The sequence below is a fragment of the Aythya marila genome (assembly GCF_965140915.1).
Source record: "Aythya marila genome assembly, chromosome: 1".
NCBI classification, from domain to species: Eukaryota; Metazoa; Chordata; class Aves; order Anseriformes; family Anatidae; genus Aythya; species Aythya marila.
Window position 1 is genome coordinate 95,832,383 of NC_139042.1, and position 27,752 is coordinate 95,860,134.

General features: G+C 45.5%; 1 protein-coding gene across 1 annotated transcript; it reads right to left on the reverse strand.

Moving 5' to 3' along the window:
* Positions 1–416: 416 nt before the first annotated feature.
* CLIC6 (chloride intracellular channel 6) lies at positions 417–27,749 on the reverse strand. Its single transcript, XM_082780224.1, has 6 exons — positions 26,775–27,749; positions 5,419–5,528; positions 4,843–4,968; positions 3,630–3,736; positions 2,679–2,860; positions 417–1,259 (listed from the first exon to the last, which is right to left on the reverse strand). Exons 1-6 carry the CDS (start codon positions 27,687–27,689, stop codon positions 1,098–1,100), a joined length of 1,602 nt encoding a protein of 533 aa, XP_082636350.1. The 5' UTR covers positions 27,690–27,749; the 3' UTR covers positions 417–1,097.
* Positions 27,750–27,752: the final 3 nt, after the last annotated feature.

Below are 27,752 nucleotides of genomic sequence, written 5' to 3' on the forward strand. Positions count from 1 at the left end.
TCCAGTCCATCCCCCACCCCAGGCAAGAGTCTCTCGTAGCTGAGAGACACCCCTCTGACCAGCTGGAAAGCTCTCAGCAAAAAGTCATCACAACTACCTGAGAAAATCCAATACCCAGGAGCACAACCCAGAAAGGGAAGTGTAAAAGGACTAATCCTTCCTTACACCCTCACCTCCTCTTTGCTTTCAAAAACCAAAAGGGGGTCACGAAAGGCATCCAACACCAGTAGCAAGGGAAAGATGTTCACTCTTGTGTCTTGTGACAACCAAATCTCTCCCTTATCAAGTATTTATTATCAGATAGTCCACAGGCCCGTGAGACTGTGTTCCCCTCTTTGTCTGGGAGCACGAGGAGTGGAGAAGTACGATGGGTTACGCAGCCCTGAGAAAGGATTTATTTATTTATTTTTTATTTATTTATTTTTTTTTTAATTAATTCTTTTCAATACCAAAGACAATTCAGGCAATCTGAGAACAAGTCGTTCTTTGCTGACCTGCCCTGCAGGTCTCTAGCACAGAGGAGAGGGCTTCTGGGAAGCCAGGTGTGGTCCCACCTCCAGGCTGGCCTTTCTCCTGGATTAACCAGGGTGCCGCCTGCCTGCCAGCTGCTGGCGCGCGGCCCTCCCAGGCTTGCGGGGAAGCAAACAGAAACCCTCCCAGTAACTGCAAAGTTTGGCAACAGCTGTGAAACACAGAACAGAGGCAGCAGTAACGACAGGTTAAATGTGTGTCAGAAACAGGGCTATTTTTTTCTTAAAATTCAGTCATTTAGCGTAAGTCACTAGTCTGTAACATTGCTATAATTGTGTGACCTACTCTGTTTCCCTAAGCTCAACGAAGTATTGGCTGATGCCTTTAACCTGGAATGCAGAACACACATTCATGTGTACATACGTCTGTACAGACACACACACATATATATACAATTTAAGAATGAACAAATAATGCTACGCAATTATTATAAAAGACGGATTGGCCAATAACAGAACTTAAAATTACACTGCAGAATGTACGCTGGCTTTTTTCTTTTTTTTTCCCCATCTTGGCTGGTGCCCATCTAAGTCTCCGTAGCAATGAAGAGTGGAGACATCTTCTGTTTACTTCATTCTCTTTGCAACATCCAAATATGCATACTCAATTTCTTGATCCGCAGGACAAGTGTTTGTAAATTCATCTCTTGCATATGCATTGTTCAAGTATCTTGAAATCCCTGTCATTTCAGGTGGAAAATCAAAATTTCTATATTTCTTTGCAACAACCTTTTATTAAAAAAAAAATAAAAAAATATTATTACACACATGATCTGCAAATAACTAAATCTACTCTTTGTGAACTTTTTTTTTTTCTTTTCAGCATGCAACAGTGTCATTATACAGTAAGGGAGGGGAAGGGAAGGGAAGGGAAGGGAAGGGAAGGGAAGGGAAGGGAAGGGAAGGGAAGGGAAGGGAAGGGAAGGGAAGGGAAGGGAAGGGAAGGGAAGGGAAGGGAAGGGAAGGGAAGGGAAGGGAAGGGAAGGGAAGGGAAGGGAAGGGAAGGGAAGGGAAGGGAAGGGAAGGGAAGGGAAGGGAAGGGAAGGGAAGGGAAGGGAAGGGAAGGGAAGGGAAGGGAAGGGAAGGGAAGGGAAGGGAAGGGAAGGGGAGAAAGCTAGCTAACAATCTAACTCATTTATAGGATTTATTTCATATAAATATGCAGAGCTATGTGGACCAGCAGACAACACCTGGAAGAGATGCAGCATAAAATGTCATAAACCTGAATCAACAGAGTAATCTTGCAGTAATAAACTGGCTCACACTTGGAAACTTTCACTGCAACGGAAAGGGAAAACTGGAATTACAATACTAGATTTCAAATGGCTGGGGAAAACTACTGGATGACACCTAATACCTCCTGGTGAGTCAGCAAGGATGGTTTGACATTCATCCTCCATCAGCCCTCACGGCAGTTCTCCTTGCACTGGCTCTGCTGACCCCTGCTACCTCTCACATGTCACTTTATGCATGTGCCCAAGCTGTGATGGAGCAGGAAAGGCTTTCTCCCTTGCTGCTGTTGCTGGAATAGTTTCAACCAGGACACCTCTTGGGAAAGTTTTCACTTCTGGAGGTGTTTGAAAATGATTCAATCCACTCTAACAAAATAATAGTCAAGGAGGAAAGTTTCTGAAGTAACTTTATTTGCATAGAAACCAGGTAAGTTTCCAATGTGGCCATTTCCCTTTCAGAGGCTGGTTGGCTCTAGGGCAGCCTAGGGACAGGCGGTAACAATGCCCAGACATCTCAGTCACCAGGACTCTTAAAGGTGGGAGAGACAGAGTTAAATTTCAGCTTTTGCTGGCTTCTTGAATTAGCATAGACAAGATCATTTAAGCTTGCTGGTCTGTGGCACTTTGCATGTGAAATGCAAACAGAAATACCTCCCTACCACGCTGAATATAGTACTGGTTTAATACTTGTGAGAGGCTTAGAGAGAGAAGTCACAGCCCAAATATGAAAGCAGATATTCTAACTCATCATCAATTTGAGGATCTGCCCAGCTGTGCTGTAATGAAACAGCCTTGTGTATTAGCACTCCAGCTACCGTGTGGCTTCAGAAAAGATACACAAATCTCTCTCTTTTAGAAAAGAACCTGAGCTTCTACGTTGCCCTTCTTTTCAGGAAGCTGAAAAGCAAATGCAAACCTTAATTATGTGGAGCTTTGGTAGGAGGTTGCAATCCGCTAAGGTGAGCTCATCTCCATCCAGGAATTTCCGGCTGGAAACAGTGATCTCCTCGGTGCTGTAAGCATCAATTTCATCAGGCAAGGGGCTATTTAAATAGTTGTCCAGCTTCCTCAGGGCCTTAAGCAAAGATTTTTCCAAATCTAGGTTAAGACAATAAAAAGGTCATTCAAGCCTGTACCAAGGTCTCTCTGACACCAAGCAGAAAGTCGACTCCTGCATCCTGTCTGCTGGCACCAGCCCAGCCCGCAGATACCCGGCCATGCCAACTCCTGCAATTCCTTTATCCTCAGCTTAAAACTTAATGCTGGGATAAGAGCTCTAAGGAGCTAAAGGGGAGTCTGAGAAAAACCAAACCGGGTCTGCGTTACCAGAAACAGCCAGGGTCAGCAAGGGCTGGCTGCAGTGTGCACAGGAGGGTGGTGCAGGAATGCATCTGCGGAGAGGGAGCTGGAGGACAGAGGAGATGAGTTACTGCATGTTTGTGAGGCTCTTGCTCTACAGAGGTGTGTGGCAAGGTAAAGCCACGGGGCTGGAGGCTTCAGCATTTACACCAATGGAGGAGAAAGGCAGCAGGAGGACAGCAGGTGGCAGACCTGAAGCCAGGGTCTCGGTTCCAGCAGGCTGTGCTCCCCAGGGGCATGGGAAGGTGCTGTGTTGTGGGCCTGGGAGCTCAACAAACCGGGAGGAGCTGGAGTCGGCGCTCCCATGCCAACAGTGGTACCTGCCCAGTTTTGGGAATCCCCAGATAAGAGCCTGAAAGGGCGCATGTTTCTAAAGCCTTCATGCTCTGGAAAAGGACTGCTTAACCTCAGATGTAACTGGCATGTCTGCAGCACGGTGTGCTGGAGTTGTACAACTCTACTTTCTCACGGTGGCTGCCAGGGCTGGTGGAAGGGCAGTAGCACCTACTTTCATTAGCATCTTTTCTTGGGTTCTTTATGAAGGCAGAGAATTTTGCAAAGACATCATTTCCTGCGGAGTTAGACTCAGGGTGTTTTGGTGCAAGTTTGGGATACCTGAGGAGTTAAAAGAAATAAGAGGAAGTTATGGACTAGCCTTTATTTTTATCACCACTAATTATTTCATATACTCTATTTAAAATGCAGCGTCGTAATATATGGCTACACAGGACTTTCAAAGGGAACCTCCCTAAGCTATAAACCAGTTAGCAAGTGTGAATTTCCACCCTATCTAAACGATGTGGCTCTCCTCCTTCTCCTGAGGCAGACGGGAGATGACTGTTTGTGCTGCAAACACCATCCAAGCAACCTGGTGCCTTTTTGAGGCTGCCTCCACCAGCGGTGAGGCTGAACGGAGCCCAGCTCCTGCCACGAGGAGGAGCGGAGGAAAAGTCCCTGCTAGCATAAGCTGCTGCTCCTCCTGGCCTCCTCACCTGTCCTGCTCATGCATGAGCAAGCTTGGAGTGGCCGGGCCAGCTGCTGTTGTTGCCAAAGGCAGAGAGGAGGTAAAAAGCGCAGGGGAGCAACTGCTCACGTAGTTTACATCAGGTTTGGCTGCTCGAGAGGAGAGTGCTTCAGAGGGCAGCTGCTGTCCTGGGGGGCAGAAGGTGCCTGGGTGGGGGGCACGATGCTGCTGGTGGTGGGCTTGGGGAGAGGTGGGGATGGCTCCTTCAGTGGGAAGGACAGATAGAAAACCCAGCCACCAGCACACATGGAGATTATCCCACCCGAACGCTCAGAAAGAGCTCTGACATTCTTTGACCCAGGACTCCTGCAGCGTGGGAGGCTTTCGCTGCTGCTTCCTTTTAGCTACCTGCTCCTGGTAAGCCGAATTATTTGTACAGTCTGAGGAGGGAAACCTCAAGCAAACATGAGTAGAGGAAAAGAGGTCAGGTTTCTGCAGCGGTATGCAGGTTTCTGCATATACTTGCTGCAGGAGGGCGGATTTCATGCCTTGGGAATGACTGTAGTGGCACAAGAGTAAACCCGGGGTGAAGGCAAAGGCAGTGAGAAGTGCACAGACGGCATCTCAGGGCTACCCCAGGACATCCACCGTGCGCTGCCAGGCCTCCCCAGCTTTCACCCAGACCGGAGGCACCAGTCCTACCACACGTTGTCACAGCTGGGGCTACACGAAGGAGAAGGGGACAGGAATACAGTACCGGGGCGGCGCTAGCTTTTCTTCTAAGAACTCCTCGATCTTATTGACATCAGTTTTGACTTCGCCGTCGAACGTCATGAAAGGGGGGTTCGTCCCTGGGGCGAGGTTCTGCAGGTCAGCAGGTTTCCTAGTGGGAGGAAGGAGGCTGGGTTAATTGCAGCGGGAACCATGCTTTCAACTCCTACACTTACTGCAATGAACTGCTTCGACTTCAAGTTAACAAGCTAATATATGTCTTGCAAAACACTACATGGCCAGCTGCCTCACAGCAGTGGTGTGAGGATCAGCTAGCCCTTATCTGAATGCTCCCTGAAATGCTACAAATTCAGGTTTGTGTTACAGAGACCTACTGCAAAAGAGATTCAAATCTCAAATGCTTCAAAGGAGTTGGTCCACTTCATATCAGTGAACCTGAAAGAGGCATCGGGCATACAGCCTGTTAGCACAACGTCGAGTCACAGCATAAGTAATGTACACTAACTTGCGTGTGTGCACGTCAAATCAAAGACATTCTTCCTTGTAAATCACCATTTTGGTAAAGCTGTTCTGAAAATGAGAACTCGTATTATGATCTCACCTTTTCAAGTCCACAGTTGTGACATTAAATATGACACCCTTTAGCCACAGGATCATAAAGAGACGCTGAGAGAACGGGCAATTTCCAATACTTTCCCCATCACTGCCAGCCTACAATTACAAAAAAAAAAAAAAAAAAAAAAAGTATGCATACATCTGTGATAGCAAATTCTGATAACAGATGTAATAGGGAAGCAGAAAATCCAGATCTGGTCTAAGAACATATAGCATGTTACTCATGTCTGCTAATGCATATTTTCATGCAAAGTTTCTTTATATCCTTCTCCAAACATGCACGTAGGTATAATGAAGACTCCTGTCATCCTGGAGATGTATTTTTTCATTAAAGTGCATAATTATAGTGCCACAAGTTAGAAAACGAACTTGAAATTGCAGCAGTCCTTCCAGAGGAAATAGTCTCCACCTCATTTGTCGGTGTGAGCATAAATCTACCTGAGTCACTGCAAGATTAAAACAGGCTTAAATCAGTTTATGATCACAGGAAACAAGCGCAGAAAGATTTACCTGTGTAAATTGAGATGTAACGTCCAAAGCACTTAAGGGAATAAACAGAATAAATCAAATAATTAAGAGTTTCCAACTCAACAATTGCAGGGGCCCAAGGGAAGGAAAGGAAGCTGCTGAGCAGCCGACCGCGGGGGTCTCCACGCTTTGCTGAACTGGGGGCTAGCGAAGCCCAAAGGCTGCACACCTCGGGCTGACACAGCATGGGGACGAGCACACCGTGGTGGAGTGGGCCTTCTCCTCGCTACTGACCCGGGGCTTTAATGCCTCAGTGTGTCCCCAGCTGAGTCACGCAGCCGTGCCTGCCTCTCCCAGCCCTTTTTCGTTCCCCCTGTGTGTCATGGTACTGTGAGATGTTTGCCAAGCTTGCATGGCTGCTGCTGGGCATGCCAGGCTTCACAACACGCTGCTGCTGGAGGAGCTTGGAGGCCTAGTCCTTACGCCTTTCGTATTGTCCTCCTGAAGTGCAGTTTAAAAACCTAGCTTAAATGTTAAGGGTACAGAAGTAAAAACCCAAGCACATCATTTACTCAGTTAATAGGTTAGTTCACGAATGTTTGTCGACCATCTTTTATAACCAAACAACGCACAGACATGAAACCAGTTCTGCCTGCTCCTTCACCCCTCTGAATGCTATCAAATCAATCTCAAACATAGCAAAAAGCTTTCCACACACACACACACACACACTGCTGCTGGATTGCTTCAGGCCCCTCACCTTCACGAAGAGCTCTATGTCTGGAAAGGAGCACCTGGTCTGGAGCAGGCAGATCTCTGCCCCGCAGCTCGCGGGATGCGTGAGGAGCGATGCTCCCGCGGCTCGGCCCGCACAGTGGGTCGCCATTTCAGCCTGTGGGATTCTCCTCTGGTCACCCTCAGCCTCTGGTACTGCGACAACTGGCAGTTTTCTCAGCAACGAGAAACAAAATAGCCCATTGCCTCACACGCTGCCAGAGAACAAAACCTTTTGGAAATGCTAAAACAGCTGGGCCACAGTGTTAGATGGGTCCTGTTTTGTAGGTGGCAAAAATGAAAGCTGGTCAAAAGCTACTATTGTGTTTTCCGTCCTACACGGAGCACTGCTTTCCAGCACTGCACAGCTCACAACAAGAACAACATTTGACTGAAAACTACTGTGCCCTTCTTCAGAAGGCCAGCAAGACCCCACAGTGCCTGCAGTGGTACCCCTACCTTCAGCCAGCAGAGGGGGGATATCATTTCAGAGCACTGCCATGACCCCTTCCCACAGTTCCTACAACAGTTTTGATATTTTTATTCATCCTTTGATAAGAAAAAAAATAAATTATCCCATTAAGGTTCATGCAACATTCAGAAAACTTTCCAGACGGCCACATGGTCAAGGAGAGCTGTGTGACCAAGACTGGCAGTAGGTGAACTTTACCTGATCAGTTACTGTCTTCTGCTGGCCATTAAATACCAAAATTTCCACTCCCTCTAACTTTGCTGGAGCTAAGGAAACAAGCTTGTTGCTCTGCGTTGTCCCACATCACTTCGGTGAGAGCAAATTTCAGGGAGTCGGACAGCAGCCCCAGCCTGCTTTCGTGGGGAAACATCCGTGAGGTGCAGTCAGTTTTACCATGACAAATGCAGAAGCAAAGCCCTGAGTCCAGTTTGTCATTAACTGGAATGACAGAAAGGCCACCAGGAAGCTGAGGGACTGGCAGCCTTGGAGATGTTACAGAAGCAACCTGCTTCTAAGCGCAAACTTGTTAACTTCCCTGCCTATGTGTGAAGAAAATTTACTACAGTGCTTCAATTTTTTCTATTTCACAGTGGATAAAACTAACAAAGCACTGAGGAACTGAATAAAACAAGGGATTAAGCACTGCTGATTACAGCAATGATAACTATAACCACCAAGACAATTGCTTGCTCCTTTGGTACTTTCTGACTACTTCTGCAAGTTGGTTGTGATGGTGCTAAACACGCTGATGAAGTCCAACAGGCTGCTGATTTTCACATTTGGTGCTGTCTGTCCTCTCACGCTGCCTACAAGGGATGCTAACAGTGCACTGCTATTTTAGCTGTATTTTGTGCAGTGCAGGTACCACAGCCTCTAGTGAAGCACTGCTGGGTTTGCCCAGCTCTGCCATTTCCTGTGGTTATGGTAAGCACTTTGCTTTTACAGCGGAAAATAAATTCACAGAAATGAAGATGTTTCCCCATTTCTGATGTGGCCATGACACGGGGGTGTGTCCCCAAGGGTTGCTGTGTCCAGACTGAGGATGGCAGGCAGATTTTTGTGAGCTGCTCAGCCAAAAGCCTCAGTTGCTGAAGTGCCATGGCAAGGGAGGCTGCAGACATTTGGGTAGGCACAGCTGGGAAGTTGGCTTGCCACATCTGGCCTTTGGAAATTGAAATTCATTTAATCCCAAGAGCCTTCAGTTCCAGGTACCAGGTGAAGGGAGGGCATATCTCTAGGCTCCAGCCCAGCCATGTCACAGCTGATGGGGAATACCTATCATTTTCTTTCAGTTCTACAGAGCTGGAGGCAAGTGACAGAAAGATTACAGTAGCCCACACAATAGCACAAGCAGTTATTAAACCTTTTCCTGCTGTAGCAGCAACAGGCAGTCTGAGATGACTGCAGGACCTTGAAAACTAAATCTGATTCAGAACCTGACACAGTTTGACCTGGCATCTCAAAGACACTACAATTTCCTATAACCTTAGATGAAAGCCCAGAACATGAATATTTTGGCCCACTGAGGAAGCTAGGGTGAATACAACTAGCTAAAATGACTTCAGATATGTCAACTTGCATTTGGAGCTACAACTCCTACTGGACAAAAAAGCACCAGAGACACATGCCAAAGGTGTTTGTTCAAGTTCCCAAAGAGAGAGTCTGCTATGTTGACTCAAAAATCACGAGTCAGGACACTGAAATAGCTTTATTGCCACCTATCAAGCAACACGACAATAGCTGAGCCATGCCATCATTGCACAATAATGTACTTTCCAACAAAGGGTGGCGGTGAGACAGGGTCAATATCTCACCTTGCAGGAACACGATACAGGTGTGGGTGCCCACAGATTAATACAAACAAGGCAACAGCACAGCTAGGAGCACTGCAGCCCCACAGCAAAACTCCATGAATTTTTCTCCACAGCACAGTCAGGGATGCATTACTCTGTGCTAGGTCTACTACGGGATTTAATTACACTCCCCGACTGCTATGCTCTTGGATGACGCAGAGTGAAATCCTAACTCCAGCAAAGTCAGCGGGAGCCTGGCTGCTGTTTCAATGGACGACTGTGTTTCCAGACTGGTTATAACCTTAATAACCAGGCAAATGCCAGTGTAATTGCAGGTAATGCCACACATTTGCCTCCACATGCAACTGTTGTGACACTCTGCTAACATCCACATCCTGCTGGATTTGGGGCTATCCTGCTGCTTAAGCAGATGTCTAACCAGAGCCTAGAGTAAGTGGCATTTATGCTTTAATTGTGATCAGTCAGGAGGTCAACATGCCTTTTCTAGTAATGCTGAGATTTAATGAGTTCATTAATCAAACAATTATGACAGACATTGCTGCAGAGGAGAAAATTTCCAAGCTGTGCATAGCAGCTTTCATTCAGAGCCCTAGGCAGCAATTGTATATTGTAGCCGTATCGACTTATTACAGCTCTGCATAATCCCATAACCATGTGCCATTACTTAATGGGATTATTAGCTGACACTCCCTATTTTCATTCATTTTTCACTGTTTCACACTCTGTTGAGTCTTTTTTTTTTTTCTTTGTGTTGTGTTTGTTTTTGTTTGTTTTGTGTACTGAGTCTTACTCAAAGAAGCTGGGAAAGGGAAGAGCTCTCCACACCCTCCTTTTCCCCAAGCTTAAACCCTAAAATAGGAGCATCATCATGCCACAAGCTGATTTCCCTAGGCAGCAGGACCTCATGCAAAAAATATTAGAAAGAGTTGAAGAACTACACTACCTTGATCCAGCAGTTTTGCTTTTCTGAGCAGCCTTGAAGAGGTCACTTGCCTCTGCATCCTCCTCTTTATCAAGAGGATAATCACAGTGACTTTACCGAGAAGTCACACACAACGTCCTTCATAAACCAGTAGTTTGGGCCCTCCCTGAGCTGCAGTTGCTCTGCCCCTGGAGCTGCTGTAAGAATTCCTTTCCTAACAGTTTTTGTCCAAACATCTTGGGAACGATGGTTGTGAAGGTTCTTCTATTGACCTCAAATGTCCTGTGCCTCCAAAATCTTGACGAGTGGAATTTGTTTTTCCTGGACTTTTTGTTTCCTGTTGAAGGTTAAGCATGGAAGAAACAGCTCAGAAGGAGCAGAGATGAGTTTTATTTTGCTTGTTTTTATATAACTCTATAATCCCTTTGAAGCTACAATAAAAAGGAGAACAGCGAGCAGAGCTTTTGTTTTCCCTGAAAGCTGAACTCCAACTCTATTTTTCCTTCTGCATGAGGGAGCTTCATTACCCCTGGCCTGCAGTGATGCTGGCTGAGAAGCAGGCTCACCCAGCGAGCAGGGCAGGACCACCGCCAGCCAGGAGACATGGAACTGTCTGCCTGGGGCCAGCGCCCCACATCTGCCCCTGCCCTCCCTGCCACAACTCCCCCGCACGTTTTTGGCCTCTAACCCCAGCTATCAGACAGTTCTGGATGCTTTTCCTTCTTGTACCATGCTAACAACCCCCCTCTCCTTTCTCACAACACATTTGGTGTCCCCTCAAAGGACGAGAAACAGAGGCACCAGGCTCCAACTACAACGCGTTGGGCCCAGCGTGGGAAGCAGCTGTGAGGAGGGTGCGACCTCGGAGAACAACAGCCATTTAGCCTTAATTCCTTCCACAGACTCGCTTGTTCTGCCCTGGCAGGGATTAAGCGAGCCCAGCGCATTCCTAGGGCCGGCTCTTGGTCTGTGCTGAGCGCCGCCGTGCCAGCCTCACAGCCACACTGTGCTGAGGGCTCTGCGGATGCAGTGGCAGGGCAGGCAAGGCCCCTGCCATGGCAAGCTCTGCCTCCCACCCTTCTGCACTGCCGGGACAGCCACTAACTTGGCTGCGGGACAGCCAAGGAGGAAGGGGAGGAGGAATGCCAGTGCTTTCTGCTCCTCCAGAGAGGAAATCCCACTGCCCGCTGGACCTCCATGGAGGGCCTGAGCCTGGGCAGAGCTTCAGGGCAGGGGCAAACATCCTTCCACTCGAGCTGCTCTGCTAACCTAAAACCTATTCACACCAAAGCACGGGTAGAAGCTGAAATCATCCACCTTTCTTTCCTTGTTTACACTGCTTCAAAGCAAGTCAACCTCTGATATCATCTCACATTATCCTGAACTGACAACACCCACTGTTGGTTAGGCCACCAAAGACCATTTGCAAGGCAACTTCACAAGGAGCGATGTCCACAGACCTTGGGAAACAAAGCTGCCCGGAGCACAGGCAGAAGGATGGAAGAAAGCAGTGTGACAAGGAAAGCAGCGAGACCATGCTCCCATACTCCCACTAGCGCAAGACCTGGCAATAACTACTGTGATACCTATAATACCTACTACAATACCCAGTACACAGGCTTGACTGCAGTGCAGCTTGCTACCATTTATCTAGAAGAAGAACCGGGTCGAGACATACCCATGTTTAGCTGTCATTCTGACAGATATATTGTTTTAATTTTTAAAAAGTGTATCTGCTCCTTGAGAGTACAAAGCATGGTTTCTGCTTTTGATGCCTGCTGCAGTAGTACTGCAACTCTGAAAAAGGCAACATTTGAAATATTGCTCTAGTAAGAGTGCTATAAAAGTATAGTTACAAGTCAGTCTGGTTCACTGAAGTCAACTCTAATACACTAAGGTAACACATACCATACACTGCGATGTGCACAGAAACACCACAGGCATGTCGTTTGGATAAGCTCGTGTTCAAACCAAAGCTTTTTGTGAGGAAGAGACAGATTACCTGGAATCTTCTCTATTTAAACACTGCGTTCACTTTGTGCCCCAGGGCTAGGGGACAAGCATCCAAACACTGAACTTTACAGAACTGTTTTGATGCCACCTACTGGACTTGAAATGAAAGTCTTGACTTGCTCTTGGAGTGATGAGAGAAGCAGCAGCCTCAGACGTTGTTAGCACATCACCTCTGCAGCAAGATTCCTTGCTTTTTGCTTACGGCACTCTTGAGATTCTGAAATCGTACTTGTAGGATAAGTTTTAAAACAAGGCATCTGTAATTTAAAATAATTTCCATTGTAATAGGAAAAAATAAAACTTTTGCAGCTAATTATTCCAGTACTTTTAAATAGTCACGTAGCTCTGCCTATCTGCTATCCAACACTTAAAACGGATGTTTCCAGACACCGTTTAATTTCTCAGCCAAATAGCAGAAATATGCGTATTTAAAGTGCAGCCATTAGTTGAGATTCCTGCACGAATTGTATTTTTGGTACTCACCAGTGTAGACTTGTGTGTGACATCCCCAACAGTGAAACTCAGTGAGGAAGTTGTGTTAAACAGCAACTGGATGCTTTAGGAAAGAGACTTATTTCCTCTTTCCTTTCTCATTTAAGAGCAAAATGAACATCTTCATTATCCAAAGTATGCCATACATTTATTAAAAAAAAAAAAAAGTATCTTATTTTATATTTAGAAATATAGATGTGTATCTTTCATCTTGAACAGTATTACAGGGTTCAGACAACACACAATGTACTTAAAGGATTACAACCATGAATACGCAAGTTCAACAACACACTTTGTACTAAACCCTAATTAAGCTTTTGGGTTAAGGAGGCAACAGTAAGTGCAACTACAAGTGATCTGCTAAAAATAGCTTTGTTCTCCTTTTTTTTTTTTTGCACTATAGAAAGAAAAAAAACAAAAAAAAAACAAAAAAAAAAAAAAAAACCACCACAGGATAAGGAGGGAGCAAGTAAAATAAGTAAAGCTTTCTCTAAAGAACAAAAGGGTGTTTTGATTTTCCCTATCGTCTTCTTCAGTGTTACTTGTGAGATCCCTTTTTCCTGCTGAAGCCTGCCCTGGCTGACTTAATTGCAGCAGGGAGCAAATATGAGTGTTCTCCTTCCAATACAAATGACTTCTAGTACTGCATCAGAAGAAGAGTGTTTGTTGTGAAGTCCACTTTGGCAGGTAGCATGGCCCATTTCCACGTGAGCAGGAATGATCCCCTTCTCAACCCACTGCCTTGCACAAGGTAGAACAATTTAGGGCTATGAAGACCATCAGAGATGCAGCCTTCAGCTAATTGTAAGACAAGACCCTGCTCTACACCACCCCTGGAGTGTGTGTTTGGGTGGTTCAAGATATCATAGTGAGATCGTTAAATGCAAGACAGAAATAATCCCCATGACCACCCATCCAAACTAAACCATGCTGACATGGGGCAATAAGATCCCACAGAGCAGGCAAAATTAGTAATTTGGACAACCAGCTTAAAAGCAGACCCTGTGGCCTCTAGAGGTCTTCCTCCTTCTCCCCTTTCTCCTACTTCTCTCTCAAATCACACTCAGCCAGTGTATTTAGGTTTCCCTTTAATTTTTAAACAAGCAAATTGGCTGCAAATAGGGCAGGTCCTTTAAGTATCGTCTCTGCTAAACATCCTCTTGAATGACAACCTGAAGTGCAGCTAGCTACATAGGATCAAGAAGATTTAATTTTGTTGTCAGAATAAAGCAGTCTTTTTCATTTTAAGTCCTCTGCACTCAGCAGGGGAGGAGAAATGACAAAGTAAAGCATCAACTGACTTAACATCTCAATGATCCAGTCTGCTAATTGGCCCACTTTGGGAAGCGTTTGAATGTGTTAAAAAGGGTAGGTGACCAGATTAGCAAAATGCACAAACCCTGAAGACACTCCTAGACAGAACTGGAGGAAGGAAATCTGGAGGAGGAAGCAGCAATGTGGTAGGAGGCAGCTCTGGGCATCCAACTACTTGAGCTTCTACTACCCTGGAGGGAAGAGCCTGGTTTTGTCAGACATTAAACCCTCTCCGTTCTGGTCAATGGATGCCACACACTACAGTGCAGAGTCCCATAGCATAGAATATGGTATGATAAACCAAAACCCAAGTGTCTTCTAGAGCACCAATGCAGCTGAAGGTGATTTGAACCACTGGGTGTGTTGATTTCCCTGTTCCCTCCCTCCCAGTCACAAAAACGAACACCTGGAGGGAGCCTTGGAGGTCCTGTCAGGCATTTCAACAAAACATAAGGGTGAGTTTCAACCAGAGAGATGGTGGAAAACAATCTGATGATAAAACACAGCCTGCTGATGGAGTCCACCACCCACCAGTGCTTTTTGGAATAGACCCAATGCCCCACAAGCCAATAACCCTAAGCACTGGGATAATTGAAAGGAAATAAAGAAGGGTATAAACTGTACAGCTGTTACATGCTAAAGCTGGAAGCCACCTCACACAGAGTCAGCCAGAAAAAAATAGGTCTGGTCAGTGGAGACAGAGAGAGTCACTCCTCAAGGCTGATTCATCCTGCCTGTCTCAAACACCCACCCACTTGGAATGACATGCCCTTTGGCACCACTGCTTTCTTAAACTACAGCCCTAAACATCCCCTTATAGTTTGGACATCTAATTTAACTTAGGTGAGCTGAAATCCACTCTTTGAGACTACTCATCAGCTTCAGATAACTGCTGCTGCAATAGTAACACCAGAGCAAAATCACTGTTTTGTCTCAAGATGAGACTTCACCCCCTTCAAGAGGGGCTCAGACTTACTCTCCACTGGGACCTCAATGTTTCTTCACCCTCAGCATGGACATCACTCCAAGAACAGGACAATAGCAAGTGTCATTCATGCCACTGAACACATCTTAGTGATGATGTAGCTAACTCTAGGGCAATGATGGAAGGGAAAGCTACTGCTCAGTAAACAGCAGCTGTTATCCCAAAGAGCGTTTATATTCCAAAATAACTAAATGTTTCTTTGGAAATGGAAATAGATTGTGGCTATGGTATGTCTAATAGTGAGATCCAGCCTATCCAACCAGATGTCATGCGTGATAGGATGCTATTGGCAATGAAGAAAGTCCATGTATTAAGAATAGCCAGACAAGCAAACAATGCCAGAGGTTACCCTCTTCTGTGGAAGAAGAGAGCAGTTACTGCAAAATGCCTTTTTATTTAAAGTGGATTGAGCAAATCACTGCAAATCTAAGTGCTGAAAATGAATGTTTGATATATGCTTACAACAATAGTGGACACATGCTAATACGGACCAGTATTTATCCATTGCCCAGGTAAGGCTGCCCAACTCAGAGGAAACAAGGAGCACTACAAGGATCCCAGCGATGGCAACTGAAAATCCACACCTCAGCCCAGTAATAACACACTGCGATGGCAAAAGGCAACAGAGTCTGAGTCTGCAAGGGGACACAAGCCTTGAGGCACCTCCAGGATCCGAACAAACCCCAGGATGGCTGCAGCAGCAGTGTCCTCACCAACAGCAAGCACGCCCAAGCAGCAACCCAGGCCAGGAGGGCTCAGAAGGCTCACTATATAAAATGCTGTGTGGATGAAAGCTTTTACCCAAGGCTAGGCCAAAAAGAGATGCCAAGTGAAAAAGAATGAAAGGAAATGAGGGTAGGTGAAAGAAGGTAAAAGGAATTAACTTCTCACCCGCACAGCTCCAACCAACCGCAGGACTCAATTAAACTGGGTTTTGTGACCACAGAGCGTAAGCAGTAGGCTACAGGTTGAGCCTACCTAGGAACAGGACAATTCAGATTTATACTTCTACTGTGTTTTTAATGATGCAGCTGTACATTAGTGATTAGCTAATTATGAGCTATCCAGCCGTTATTACTGCTAATACAGGATGGCTTGTGTCCTGGAGCAGGGCTCTTCTGGCATTAATGTGAGTTCGTGCTGAGCTCCACCTGCAAAAGCCATGAAAGCCTTCCTACCTCATATTTGAGCATCCAAAGCCTGGGCAAGGTTCATGTCTCATGGACTGGCTACCTGTTAGCATTTCATAACATCTAACAACAATGTCATTATTACGGCTCTTTTCCTTCTGTCAGGTTTCTGAAATCATAGTAGTTAGATCTTTCTTTCCTTCAGTATTTGCATTACTTTACTGACTTCTTTGTCTTATTGGATTTCCTAATTTAGGTACTTGGTAAGGCTCCTTCAGAATGAGGTTTCCAAAATGCCTTGCTTTTTGCTGGAAGTGGTTCTCTGAAGTCTTTTGGTCCCGAGTTCACGCTGAGGGATTAACGGTGCTCTGGAGTTTCTTAGCAGGGCATTTGCCTCCATCCTGCTTTTACGGAGCGAACAGCGGTCACAGCTTAAAGGGGCTGTATACATCAGGAAGCTCTAATCCTCTCTAGACAGCAGAAAGGAAAAGAGGTCTGAAATTGCTGCAATTTCCTTTGGTTTCTGTTCTCTCTTCCCCACTGCGTGCCAGCAGCCATTTTGGGACAGAGAAAGCCTCCATTATTCTAACTTTTAATACTTTATTTACTTACTCATGGTCCGCTGGTTAAGTAATTACTGCTGAAATTAACTTAATTACTTAGTAAGTAATTAAATGCTTTTGATGCATAGACAGAAATTTTCCTTCATTAAAAAGTAACTTTGTGGCAATAAACTTTTTACCTTTGTCAAGTTGTTAGGAATAATTAGACCAACGTAACAGGTCTGAAAAACACTAAAAACAATGCAGCCCCCTTTTCCATTTTAATAACTGCATCTACAAAACTGATTAAGTGATAATGGAGGTATTAACCAAATTATATTTAAAAATAGATTAAACAGAAGCTGTTTCAACTCAAAGGTTAACATTGTTCCAAGAAGTTACAGGCATCAATTTACAAGAACTTATAATGACAATAACTCCAGAACCACTATTAAGTACAGAATGTGCCACTCAATTTTAAGGAGCCAAATTATTAGACCTTTCATTATTACTGTTTTAGAAAAGAAAGGCCTAAACTCATTCCTGATATTTACATGAAACACTCGCTTACTTTTGATTTTGCTACTCACAAGCTGCCCAGTATATCTACTGAGCAGTAGGTCTGCCAGCACTCAGGCCTTCCAGTTCTGACCGAGTTCATAAATAAATGAACCATTAAACAATAATTCTGTAAAATAAACAACACAGGAGACTACAAATGAAAATTAAAATGCACATTATCCTGTGATACATTTATGGAGACTGTGCTTTTACTAATATTAACTCCTATTCAAATGAAAGGGTTTAAAGATTAAGCCTGTGTATGTATGCCTTCTTACAAGGGGGAAGTATGAAACAATCCTGCAGTGTTCCTGCTAGCCTTGGACAGACCTGTAACGCTGTCAAAGGCATTTTCAACAGCAACTGTGGCTCTCTACAGGGCAGTGAGAGGCAGCCAACAGGTACACTCCAACAATTCCTAAAATCCAATGAAATTACATAGGAAAAATGCAAATTACGGATTTATTTCCTCATGTTTTACAGCTACCTGTGCCAGGTCTGCAAATAAAGCCACTGTGGTAGCCACGGCACTCAGCATAACCCGAGACAGTGTTGTGTCTGCTTTCGGGGTGAAACCACCAGCACGTCTTGTGAAGAGAAGGCAACTAACTAAACATAAAGGATGCCTGCACCTAGCTACCTGGAATCCACAGCACAGTAAGTGTGTTGTAACAGCACAAAAGCAAGCAGCAACCAGGAATCCAACACTTTGTTAGATCAACAAGGTAAAAATAAATAGGAACATTAATGTGTGACTAGCAAAGACTGAAAGTCTTGGGCTACAAATTAGTAGGGCTTAAATGAATCTTGCCCAATTTAGGAATAACATTATCCTACACAAGTAATTGTCATGTTGCATTAGCTATTCGTTATGTCTCATTCAGGATAGCATTACTTTCAGTTATCATGTACTATAATAATGATGGTACTGAGTTATATGGGTATTATTTGTGTGGAATGACTGAGATTTTTCAAAGCTTTGTAAGTAATTGTTGCCACTCCTCCTAAATGGAAACCGTCTCATTTTAATGGCAGATGTGACAAAACCTCCATTTATTTTTTTTAAACATTTTTACAAGCAAAAATAATAATAAAACGGGTGTTCTATTGAGAAGAGGTTTTAAGCAGGGGCAAAGGGCAGCAGCTGCAGGGGTGCCCCCACCCCATTTCCCTCTGAAGTGAGGAGAGGGAATTCCATCATCTGTTAACCACAACAGAAACACACTGGGTAATTAATAACAACAACAACAAAAAATACACAGCCCTCAGAAAGATCACTCCTCCTAATCCTTGCCCACTCTCACTTTAAGATTCTTAACCATAGTTTCAAACAGCCCCAGTAGCACAAGAAAACTGGGGGCTTTGAACTGAAGGCAGGTGAGCACCTGAGCTGCTGAGCCCTGGAGAAGGCTGCCTGCCCACGGGCAGCAGCTGGCACCCTACACCTTATACCAAGCAGCTCAAGCCCAAATTTCTTCTTTTCTTGCTACGAGTTTTGCCTGCAGAGTTCTTTCTGTCTGCGTGTAACAGGAACACTACCAGGTCACAAGTACACAAGCAACAAACCAAATGCTCTTAGCTATTTATCCTGTTACAAGAATTATGTTTAAATACCTCAATGCTATTTCTAATCCGTATTTAATAACATGGCAAGATGCCGGTTGAACATTCTACATTGAGACAAAAATCTTATATCCTTTTTAAATTCTTACAGGGAATTACTGCAACAAAAGAGTATTATATGCTCAAACACATTATAGGTCTGGGAAAAACAGATTAACTGGTATTTCAGTGACACATCCTGTTTTACACTTCACTGTAGGATACTTACCAACACAGCCCTGCGTTTTCAATCTAAATGCAAAACACATACATACATACAAAGTATCTGTAATTTGTACTGTAAGCAAATAAGTAAATAAATAAGAAATAACCAAAACAAATAAGTTACTTTACGCAACTCGTGGAAGTAGGTGGATGAAGGCTTGGTGGAAAGTGCTTGAGAAAATAATTTTCCGCTGGTGTTCCTAATTCTGATGCTTAAACCAGAGGTGAAGGTGAAATGAGGGATTTATTTATGTGGTGTTTTCTTCCCCCTCCCCTCCCTTTTTAACAGTATTTTATGTTTTGGCCCAAGTAGAAAAATGATTCAAATGACCAGGTAAAATATTACATAGAAATGCCAGTTCCTGTGGAAACTGGCAAAACTGGGTCCCATAAGAGCAGCAAAACACTGGGCACCAGTAACAGCAAAAACGCAGGGGCTCCATCACAAGGACTAGACTCTGCTCCCTCCTTTCCCAGTAGAAACCCAAATTCAAAGCCTATCCTCATCCTGCTTTCCTTACCACCTCATTTCCATTCCCAGCCCTCTGGAAACTGTGAGAAACACAGCACTGCTAATCCAAATACAGTTTTTAAATGTATACTGCATGCACCATACTGCAAAACAATCAGCCCCAGTACCTACACAGTGCCTTGCTCTGAGGGATGTCAGCACACACCCCTACATTTTTAAGCCTTCAGGGCATATTCAGATCCTGTTTCAAGTTTTATCTGCCACCATTTTACTTTTTCAGCTCAGATTCAGTAATAGCTTTTAAAAGTAATTTCACAGAATTAATTACCACATAAATGTCAATGATTCTCCAAGGCACAAAGGACAGCTTTTCTGCAACCTGAGTAAATGGTTAACTATTCCATTTTAGTAATTTAGTAATAAAGGACATGCATTTGTGATTCCAATCCTTCTGCCATTTACTTCATTCCGTCACAATTATATTTCTAGTCTAAGTATTTAAATATATGTTGAAATTTCAGCATATGAAGAGGAAAAAAAGTGGGAAGTATCACCTTTGCACCTCTGCCTGTGTCCTTTCACAATAATCACCTCTCTAGGAGGGGAAAAAAAGGAGAAAGGTAACTCTTCCTACAAAGCCAGCCCCCTCACTGGGGCAAACACCACTTCATGTATCTCCTTTGTGCAGAGCTGCTCGAGAAGCATCATCCCAAGGATGGGCTCCCACAGCCTTTTCAGACAGCACGCAGCACAAGCTGCCACTGCTTGGTTTGCAAAGCTAAGGATTTTTATTAGGGAATTAAAACAATTTCCCTCAGCGCCCGTGTTATTGAAAGCAACTGTAATGTAATCACTCCTCTTGCTCAGTCTTTTATCAGTAAATAATCAGACACTGCAAATGGAAATGCATACAACTCCTTATCACTGCGTGACATTTTATTATCTGGGCAAGAAAATAATCATGCAACCTTCACACGGCATTGACTTACACCCCACGGTCGGAGCCCAAGGAATGAGCAATTCCTTGCTTTTTAAAAGAGGCAGTAGGATCTGTTTTGGGTGAGAAACCAGGAAACTGAACGCAGTCAGTGATGGACCATGAGCAAGTCTGCTTGCTTCAGTTCCCTGTCTATAAAATATACAATATTTCCTTTTCCTGCCTTACTCCCTACTATTTCTGATGAGGAGGGTCTTTCTTCTGAAAAAAAAAAAAAAAAAAAAAAGCATACAACCACCAATTCAAAGTGATTTTATCTGAGATAAACGTCCTAAAAAAAGTGTAGCTGTATTAGTAGTTTCCATTATCGCTTCCCCTTAAATACATATATATATTTATTTTTTTAATAACCTTAAATATACCCTTGCATGGATCCATACAATAAATAGCACAAGGCTGTAAGAAAGGCCAAAGCACCAAGCAGGCAGCAAGACAAGTCCCAAGCACGGAGGCATGATAGCACATCAGGCTGTGATCACCTCATTTCCAAAGAAGGGTGGAGCCATTCCACAGGATTTATGAGCCAAAGGCTCACTTTGACAATCAGGGACAAGGAAAACTTCCAGCTCTGCCCTGGTCCAGGAGACAGGTATCATCAGCCTTACTATGATGGCAAAGCTCAGGGAGAAAAGGCATGGCTGGATCTTGGGCAGCAGGCTTACCTCATCACAAATTTCTGCTGATTTCAGAGAACAAGAAATACAGGACGGGCCTGTAGCCTGAATCAAGAAAAAGTGACCTCTGGCTAGCAAAAGGCTTAAGTGGCACGCGATTTTAAACCTATATTTAAAGAAAACACATGGTGAGGTGCTTTACTGAATCAGTGTACTGAGAATAAATACAAATATGAAAAGATCTAGAAATGTAGCTTTGAATGCATTTTATTTTTTCAAGCTTTATATATATATATATAAATAAAATATATATATTTTACATAAAGCAAACTTGCAAACAGCAGAGATCTGCAATTGCACTGAAAATAGATGCTTACAGCTTGTACGATATTATGCGCACATAAAGCTTCAGGATTTCAACACAGACAAAAAGGGGGCTCTAAGAAGTCTGGCTAGATCACACCAAAAAAAAAAAAAAAATCAAAAATTAGATGCAAAATCATAACTATGATCTGCTGGACTGTGTTTTTGTAGAACAGGATTTGGACTACAAGTTGTAGACATGACTGCTCCGGCCAGCATATCTCCAAGAGCATGGTAGCAACAGGGATTTTGGTATGGTCTATGCTAAAGTCAGCAGTTCCAAGGATCTTTGTTTCTTTGCAGCAGCCTAAGCCCTACAAAGGTGACAACCCAAACTGCCAAAAAAGGAAAAGCATGAGAAGTAACTATGAGAAAGACTGAATTAGGAGAGTGTGCATAGCTCTTTTGGAGAAAGAAAAAAAAAAAAAAAAAAAAAAGATTGATAATATTGCCTTTTTAACAAAAGTCTATGAAACACAACTTTTACTGAAAGACCGCTGAACAAATACTCAGATCCCAGAAAAACAAGTGTAGGTGCACACAGGGTAGACACAGTAAATGAAATGAAGAGTTGCGAAAGAAATTCATAATGTTGCGTCCTCTTAAGCTGCATCAGGGAACCCTGATTTGACACATTCCAGCTGGGAAATGAAAAGAAAAAGGTAACTGAGAAAAGGCAAATGCCCCTGGGAAGCCAGCCAGTTTCGTGCTTTGTAAGACACTCCCGGAAACAGCACCGCCCCGCGTGTGTTACCAAGCACACCTCCTGACCTGCGCTGGTACTTGGTGTACTGCTGGATATATTCAGAGTCAAAAAATGTCCTACAAACAGCAAACCAGCCAGCAACCAGGAAATTGGGACCGTTCTGGTTCGGCTTGGTCTCGGCCAGCTCCAGCCAGATGCTGCTTTCAGCACACCGTGCTCCTGCCCTGCTTCACCACACCGGCTTTCTTCTGAACCCCTTCTCCCTCTGGTTCTAGGATAGCTTTCCTTACTCCTCGGTTACAGAAGCTGACAGGTCCCATAGCCAGCTGTATCAAAAAGGATGGTGGGGGGGAAACAACGTAAAAGCTCCTGCTTTCTGAGGAAGGTGCACAAGATGCGGCTTGGGAAGGATGAGAACTGAGTGAGGAGAAAGCAGTGGATGTGCTCATTGAGGAAAATAGGGCATGGTTTTGACAGAAGGTGAAAAGCTGGTAGGGATGGGAGGAAAGAAGGGAAGGAGCAGCAGTCTGGTTCTACTACTGCCCAAACCTCATCAAATGTTTCCCTGTTCATTACCCAGCAATTTATCTTACCGTAGCATTTCACCAGTCCAATGCAGTCATTTTTGGCAAGATTTGGGCAAAGGGCTCTTATCCCTTTGCTTGGATAAATATGCACCATCTCATTTTCCCCCAAAACCTCGTTTAATCCATAAATAAGGATGAAGCATAACTTCCCACATACACATCTTTACTTTCATCCTCCTGAGTCCACTTAAATCCTGACTTGCTACAGCGAATCTACATTAAGAAGGCAGTATTTTCTCCTTGATATTTTCACTTTGATAGAGGATATCAGCCATTCTCCTTATAAACAATACCTATCCAACTTACAGACTCATTACACTGATGAGCAAAAACCAAAATCTTAAGTACCTACTCAGTAATTATACTGTAACTGCTTACCTCAGGTACAGAACAGAGTCTACTGAATGGGCATAAAGGCTATGATTTTTTTTCAGGGACCTGAGCTCCTACTGTCTATGGACTTCTTGAGTTTTAGGACAGCCATTTTGTACTTTAAATTGAATTTATATATGAGCTACAGGTCCACCACATCACAGAAAATGGGGTTGGTTCTTCCCTAGCACATAACACACTGCCCCTCAAGTCGGATATGTCAACTGTGGTGCCTGGAGGCACGGATGGAGGCACTTGCTATTTCCTCTGTCTCCAGTCACGTCAAGGCTTCTGGCACTTTAACTTTCTGGTTTATCAGAAATTTTGATAATTCAGCACATCTCTAAGCGCGTTTGACTGACCTGACATATCTCAAGGAATGGTGCAAGGAAATTTGGTATCAGTGAAGTAACCTCACTCCCTGCTAGGGATAAAATAACTCTCTGAATGAAAATAAATGACTTTGATTTAGAGGCCAAGAATGTCACAAAAACTGGGTGAAGCTTATTACTTTTTGTTGGATAAAATCTATTACCTTAGGCTCAGGGGCAGCTTTTACTACAAAAAATTTAACCCTGAAGCTAAACAAAAACTGTTTTGGAAGAGTAATCTCAGAGAAGACCTTGTGCTCAAGCCGGCTTGTCTGGTTGCTTGTGCTCAGCACTTACAGCAGAATTAGTATCCCCAGAAATCTTTGGCATGATGAAATCTGTAGTTGTGATTCTGGTGTTTAAGTTGTCTATCTGTAAGAAAATTTTAAATTGATTGGTAGATAAGCTTGCAGGTTTTTGGTGGTGGTGTTTTTTGTTCCTTTAATTTAGAAATAGACTCTTAAACCCTATATGGATTTTTAGATTGCTTAAAAATAAATGAATATTTCACTAAATTCAAATGGAAAGATAAATATGTCATTTTCTGACAAATTAAGGGCTCTTGCCATGTAGTGGGGAAGGGGAAGAGAACATACACATGCTTACTCTTAGAAGACCAGTGTCCTACCCAACCAGAAAATATATCTGAATGCCCTTCGCAAACACTTGCCTTTGAAAGCCATCAAACATCACTATCTAAAGAAAACACATGGTACGTGCCGTTTCATGGGAAAGTGGAAATCAAATAAGTACCTGGAGAAATGCTTCGATACGGTGTTACCCTTACAGCCTAGGAGTCTTTTGCTGTTCAGCTTCATTAAGGGCATGGTCTGGTTGCCTAAAGACAAACAAATATCTCCTGTCTTTGGGGATACTTTAGAGTAGCCTGTCTGGCACCTAGCTGCTGGTCCAGAAAGACATCGTCTTCCACAAAGGCTGCTAACCCTGCTAAGTGCTCTGGTATGATATCTCTGCATTGAACCGTCCAAGTTCAAACTAAACAGCATCACATAGCAACCCAAATCAGCTTAAAAGCACAGTTCCCAACACCCATTCTTGTGGAGCTGGCAGGAACTTTGCCGCCCACCTTGCAGGGGGAGGCACGGGACAGCACAATTGTCACGATATTCAAACATGCAGGCAAAATGGGAGCGAACCCATGCAAAGCAGCAGGAAGCAGGCAAGGAAAAAGCCTCCACATTTGAAAGAACAAGCCCATGATAAGCAGTAGTACAAACGGGAAGCAAATGCTGTGACTAGTCATCTCACAGTTGGATCTGAAAAAGACCCACTTACTTTCTGACAGTGATGCTTCCGTTTGTTACTCTCAAAGCTTTATTACTGAAAGAGGAGCAAGAAATTTAATGTTAGCCACATCTGGCATAATGCTCCCTCACAGGGAAACTGAGGATCATTCAGTCACTATCACTTATATTTTTTCCTCATTTTTCTCCTATTATGGGGCTTGCTTTTAACATTATTCTCTATTTGTGTTGTGCTATCACATGATGGCACAGACCTCCTATCTCAAGCACTGTGCGTGCAGGCACAGATAGCACACAGACAACATCTTGACCACTTACACATAAGCCAAAACTCCGCAGGCAGATGAGCAGAAATAGCGACGACAAAGGAACTAGGACCATATTTAACTGGACAGACAACAATCCTGCTATCTTGAACAGCCAAATCGCTGCCCAGTTCCTACGAGCAGAAAAATAGGGAGCAGAAGGGCGAAAGAGGTCAGCAGCACTTGCAAAGCAGAAGTGGGTGACAACACCTCAAAAGCATTTTGAAATAACAGACAGGCACGTAACACTGTTTTAATAGAGCATGAGCAGCGGGGTGGCAGGTATATTAGAAAAATGTGTGTGAATGGAAGCGTTTCGGGCTGGAAATGAACATTTGCATGCAGTTTGGATCATCACCTCACTTCCTTAACTTTGGGGTTTTAGGAGTTGCTCAGGAAGGAGCATCACACCTGTGGACCAACTGCTGTGGTCAGGTATAAGGACACCAGAACAGACACATGCAATAGTTCATGCTGTCTCACTTTGGAAACCACTTTTCTTCTTTCTCCTGTCAAAATTCAGCAGCAGCTACTAAAGCATAATATCGTGCACATGCTCCTAAAACACTTCAAGCTAGTACAGAGAGTTTCCAGTCCTTTTATACCTCCTTTCCTTTTAGCAAAAGATGGTGAGAGCATCTCCAGGTGACAGCAAAAGCAGCAGGAATTCCCCCACAAAAGCATAAGAGAAAACTGCTTCCCATTTCCCAGCACTGCCAGCCCTGCACATTTTGGTCAGCAGGGAGATGCTGAGCTCTCCCATAGGGTTTGTTTTTTTCTTTTTTTCCCTTAGATGTAACTGGAAAAAGCTTGTGCTGGTATCAAACTAAAAAAGTTTAGCTCCCAGATGAGGTAAAATTTTCAAACTTTGTGACACTTTTCCACATTAGAAAAATATCATTAGAAAAGCAGCTGCAGTGTTCTCAAGGCATCCGTGAGTTACTAATGCTACATCAATCACGAAAATGCTCCTCCTGTTTTTGTTCATTCACAAATATTTATATAAAAAAGCATCCTTAATCCTAATTTTGGGGACTGCAGAGTCACAGCATTTACTCTTATTCTTATCAGAGCCTGCTCTCTAATTTTGGCCATGTTCTCCATAAAGAGTGCACCCAGGTCCACCAGCACACATGCAGTCATCGTGACTTTCACCCTCTGCCATGCACCAGCATTTACTGATGGGCATGCGGATGCGAAACAGGCACAAGGGCGATACGCAGGTGAGCACAAAGTCACTTCAGCCAGGCTGAGCAGTGGCAGCTCCTGCTGCTTGACACACAAGCACAGAGTTCAGCCCCTGCTACTGCCCAGAAAGGTACCTATATGCCACAGCATCCCAGCCTGGGCTCCGAGGGCTCGCCTAAACCAGGCAGCACGTTCACCAACATCAACCGTCACTGTTGCTCATTTTTCCAGTACATGAAAATGGCAGAAATTATTTTAAAGACCATCACAATTTATTTATTTTTGGTCTATTTTCCTCTAACCCTGTCCAGACACGTGCAAATTGGACAACTGAAAGGGATGTAACATTGCTGGGCAGTTTATTGACCTTGTGAATCCCAAACTGTCCAGTCTGGGGGCAGAGGAGGCTCTCCCAGTCCACCAGAACTGAGTTCCTTGTGTACCCTTTCCATTTAAACCTAAAGAAACCTCAAGTAACACAGCATGGGGCTCAGCAGGGGAAACTCTGGGGGAAGCCACCTTGCAGTCAGGTCTGTGCCAGTGGGATCATGCAGTCCCACAGCTTGTGGGGCTGGGGATGAGGGCACCGTGACCGAGTGGGGAGCCTGGTCCTGTCCACACCAACGCACAGGAGGAATGAGGGGTCAGAGGCAGGTGTATTTAGGGCGTTCATCACCAAATCGCCTTGCTCTGCCAGATTTAAACGCAGGAGCTGCCTGCGGGGTCCCGGTGAAGGGAAGGGTCACCAACCCTGCTGAGACGCACCCCACCAGCCCCCCACGCCCTACCTTGACGAAGAGGGAGATGTCGTGCTCCTGCTTCTCCTCCTCCTCTTCCTCCTGCTCCAGCGCTGCCGGCGAGCCCGTCCCATCCTCCTCATCCTCCGCCCGGCCCCGCACCCCGTTCAGCCGCAGCCCCGCCGCCTCCTCGCTGCCTCCCCCTGCCCCGGGGGCTTCGGCTCCGCTCCCAGCCTCCGGCCGGGGCTCGGCTCCGTCCTCGCCGTCCAGCCCCGCGCCCTCCGCCTCCCCGGGGCTCTCGGGAGCCTCCTCGGGCCCGGCCGGAGCCTCCCCGGGGCTCTCCCCCGACGGAGCCCCCTCCGCGGCCGCCTGGGGGCTCGCCCCCGACGGGGCTTCCTCCCGCTCCCCATCCTCGGGCTCCGGCCCTAGCGGGGCCTCGTCCCTCTCCTTCTCTTCGGGGGCTCCCCCCTGCACCTCCTCTCCCAAATCTCTCCCCGCCGCTTCCTCCTCGGGCTCCGCTCCCCCAGCCTCAGCCTCCAGCACCGCATCCTCGGAGCCCGGCCCCGTCGGGGCCGCCGCTGCCGCCTCTTCGGGGCCCGTGGGCAGCGGGGCCGCCTCCTCTGCCTCCTCCGCTGCCCCCTCGGCCAGCACCGAGCCCTCCGCTCCCCCCCCGGGCAGCGCAGCACCGTCCCCGACGGGCTCCGGCTCCTCTGCCCCCGACGGCGGCTGCTGCCCCTCGCCGGGGGTCTCCTCCCGTCCCCCGGGGGAGCCTCCCTCGGGGGGCTCCGCGCTCCCGGCCGGCTCCTGTCCCGCCCCGCCGTCGGGGGGGACACCCGGGGGTCCCTCGGAGGGCTCCGCAGCCCCTTCAGGAGGCAGCTCCGGCTTCCCCACCGCCGCTGCGGCTTCCTCGCCGCCCCCTGCCCCCGGGAGGTCGCTCCCCGACGGCTGCCCCGGGCTCTCCGCCATGGCACCGGGACCGGGACCGGGACGGTGCCGCCGAGCCTGGGAGCAGCGCCGGGCACCGGGGGG